Source organism: Spinacia oleracea, chromosome 4 (genome assembly GCF_020520425.1).
Source record: "Spinacia oleracea cultivar Varoflay chromosome 4, BTI_SOV_V1, whole genome shotgun sequence".
NCBI lineage: Eukaryota > Viridiplantae > Streptophyta > Magnoliopsida > Caryophyllales > Amaranthaceae > Spinacia > Spinacia oleracea.
In genome coordinates, this window is record NC_079490.1 from 129,842,152 (window position 1) to 129,844,831 (window position 2,680).

A 2,680-nucleotide genomic window follows, 5' to 3' on the forward strand; every position below is an offset into this window, starting at 1 on the left:
CTGACTTTAGAATCGTTGTTAAGCAACGTTGACATATACAAGGTTCAGACAAACTCAGTCACGTATTTCTGATTCATTTTTCTAACCAGAATTAAACAAACTCATAAGTTGAGCAAACACAGAAGTTAAGCAGCAGATTTTGACACACATCTTGGACACCTAAAACCACGAGTCAAACAAATCAACCAGGCAATTTTATTTGCACACATCTCAGGTTTAGTGTGATCTGTTACACACATCAGAAGATCAGATCTAATTTCCCCAAAACAGCACAAGAAATAAGGTTCAAGAACATACAAAAAAGCATGAAATTAAACTTAAATTGATGAATTGATCATGCAGATTAGTTCAGACTTAAAATACAGATACCGCAATACTAAAAACCGATCACTGAACTCTGATCATTCAGTCCAGATTGTAATCTTTGAGCAAACCAGAAAATTTTAGGTGTTGATAATAGAGTTCAGAATAAATAAAGAAGAAGAAGCAGGTGGTTTAACACCTATTAAGAAGAACATATGAGATAAAGTAAAAGAAAGAAACTTACTTGAGCCCAACCCATAAAGATCTCCTTCTCACCAGTAACCATCTTTAACTCGTCGTCCCAACCAAACCCACTTACTGTCTTTTGAATTTCAAGAATGTAGCCTAGTTGCCTCTTCAAAATTTTGATCTTAGACTCAATATGTGGCTTCCCTTTTAAACCACAGTAAGGAAATCTTTCATGCATCTTCTTCTCGATGTGAGATTGATAACCCGTCTTGTATCCTGTGTCACACTTCCAGTTAGAATGTTACATTTCCAGAAGAATATCTACCAAAGCATTCTCTTCTTGTGAAGTCCACATTCTCTTATTTCTCCCTCGACCTCGTGCATCATCCCCCATTTTCCACAATCTATAGCAAAGAAAAACTCAATAGAAAATAACTTATAAATACACGCAGTAGGCAATAGGAAGTATGAAGTAAGTTTTATAAAGTAAACTTGTTTAAAGAACCAACAATTGAGAACTACATCAATGCAAGAAAGCATAAAGGGAAGTAGAAGTATAAAATACAAAGCAAGCAATACATCATTGTTGATTTCTCCTAGCCAACCATGAATTATACATGTTTTGAGCTAAACCATTTCTGAAAATAGACCATGCATTAGTAGCATCTAAGTTTTGAATAAACTCTCCAGCATTTTCACCCTCATCATTTCCTTCATCTTCTCTAATGTCATCTAACTCTGCTTTGATGGGATCAATGCTCATTTGTTGGCGAATATGATTGTGAATATAAACACAAGCCAATATAATATCTATTTGGGTGTTAAGAGGGTACTTGGTGCCTTTAGAGAGAGCAGCCCATCTTATTTTCAATAACCCAAAAGCACGTTCAATAACATTCCTAGCCGAAGCATGCCTCATATTGAATATCACTTCTCGTGTATTTGGTTGTTCACTCCCATTTCTCCATTCATGATAAGGTGTGTTTCTATATGGGACAAGAAATCCTTCAAAATGCTTATATCCTGCATCTGCTAGATAATAATTACCTATGCCATGAAATGAGAAAATAAAAATAAAAACCTATGCAAAATAATCTGCTTCGTCATAAGCTTCATATAGTAATAACTGAAATCTTAACCCTTGGCAATTTTAATTCATTTTCCCTATCTAAAGCATTTCTAATCACTCTTGCATCCGCCGCCGAACCCTCCCAACCAGCCAATACATAGATAAATTGCATATCCGGTGCACAAGCCCCTAAAACATTGGTGGAAATGGTATTTTTCCTTGATCTATGCCTTGACTTGTCAATCACCGGCACATTCACATTAATTAAAGTCCCGTCTAATGCTCCTATGCAATTCTATAAGAAAAATAATTATTAAGAAACTTTTTAAAAGAAAACACTCCAAAAGACAAAAAAAATAAATGAAATATTTACCGTGAACCACTTCCACCTATCATCATCACAATCTTCTGGAATTGGAACAGGCTTCTTAAGCAAAATACTCGAAAGTTGAAGAACAGCTCTCAAAACATCATGGAAATGCCTACTAATAGTTTCTCCCGATCGATGAAAATCATACTTTATCTCCCTATTTTTCTCTTCAAATGCAAGGATATGTAAGAACATGGCAAGCATTTCCTCCACTACCATATTCTTAGTATCACTTAACCCCCCAATTTCACGAATCATTGAAGCAAGGACATTAGACGTACGACGGTCCATCCTTAGTTGTTCAATGCAAGCAATATCACTTCTAACAATCATACCATCCAAATGTTCAAGTCTATAAATGGGATTATGGGCACTTGGTTCCCGTAACAACCTTCTCCTTACCCTTTTCCTTAAAATCATAATTATCATAATTAATATCATAACAATGACTCTCCTTACCCTACGCCTCTTCATATTAAACCACAAAAATAGAAATTCCTTAGGAGATCGTTGAAGGCGTGCCATGACTGAGAAAAAATAAATAAAACATACAATAAGACACTAATTATACTTGAAAACATATTTGAGTTATAAATTATACTCGAAAATCCTTATTTTTCTTGGAAAATGATCAAATATAGTAGTAACTTAACTTGGTTCCTTAATAAAGACACTAATCATAGATGATCTTAAATTTTTGCCAATGGTACACACATTGGATATGACATCATATATATATGAAAAGCAGA

At 34.6% G+C, this 2,680-nt stretch overlaps 1 protein-coding gene across 1 annotated transcript; it reads right to left on the bottom strand.

Annotated features, from left to right (window-relative positions):
* Window positions 1-1,072: 1,072 nt before the first annotated feature.
* LOC130471877 (uncharacterized) lies at window positions 1,073-2,351 on the bottom strand. Its single transcript, XM_056842217.1, has 3 exons — window positions 1,935-2,351; window positions 1,709-1,856; window positions 1,073-1,539 (listed from the first exon to the last, which is right to left on the bottom strand). The coding sequence occupies exons 1-3, from the start codon at window positions 2,349-2,351 to the stop codon at window positions 1,073-1,075; spliced, it is 1,032 nt and encodes a 343-aa protein (XP_056698195.1).
* Window positions 2,352-2,680: the final 329 nt, after the last annotated feature.

What these genes read in the sequence shown, in the direction of transcription:
- LOC130471877 (XM_056842217.1), bottom strand. Translation starts at nt 2,351, where the DNA reads ATGATTTTAAGGAAAAGGGTAAGGAGAAGGTTGTTACGGGAACCAAGT. An exon ending in ATAGGTGGAAGTGGTTCACG is followed by an intron (nt 1,857 to 1,934) that starts GTAAATATTTCA and finishes TTTTTCTTATAG; the next exon opens with AATTGCATAGGAGCATTAGA. An exon ending in ATTTATCTATGTATTGGCTG is followed by an intron (nt 1,540 to 1,708) that starts GTTGGGAGGGTT and finishes TTCATGGCATAG; the next exon opens with GTAATTATTATCTAGCAGAT.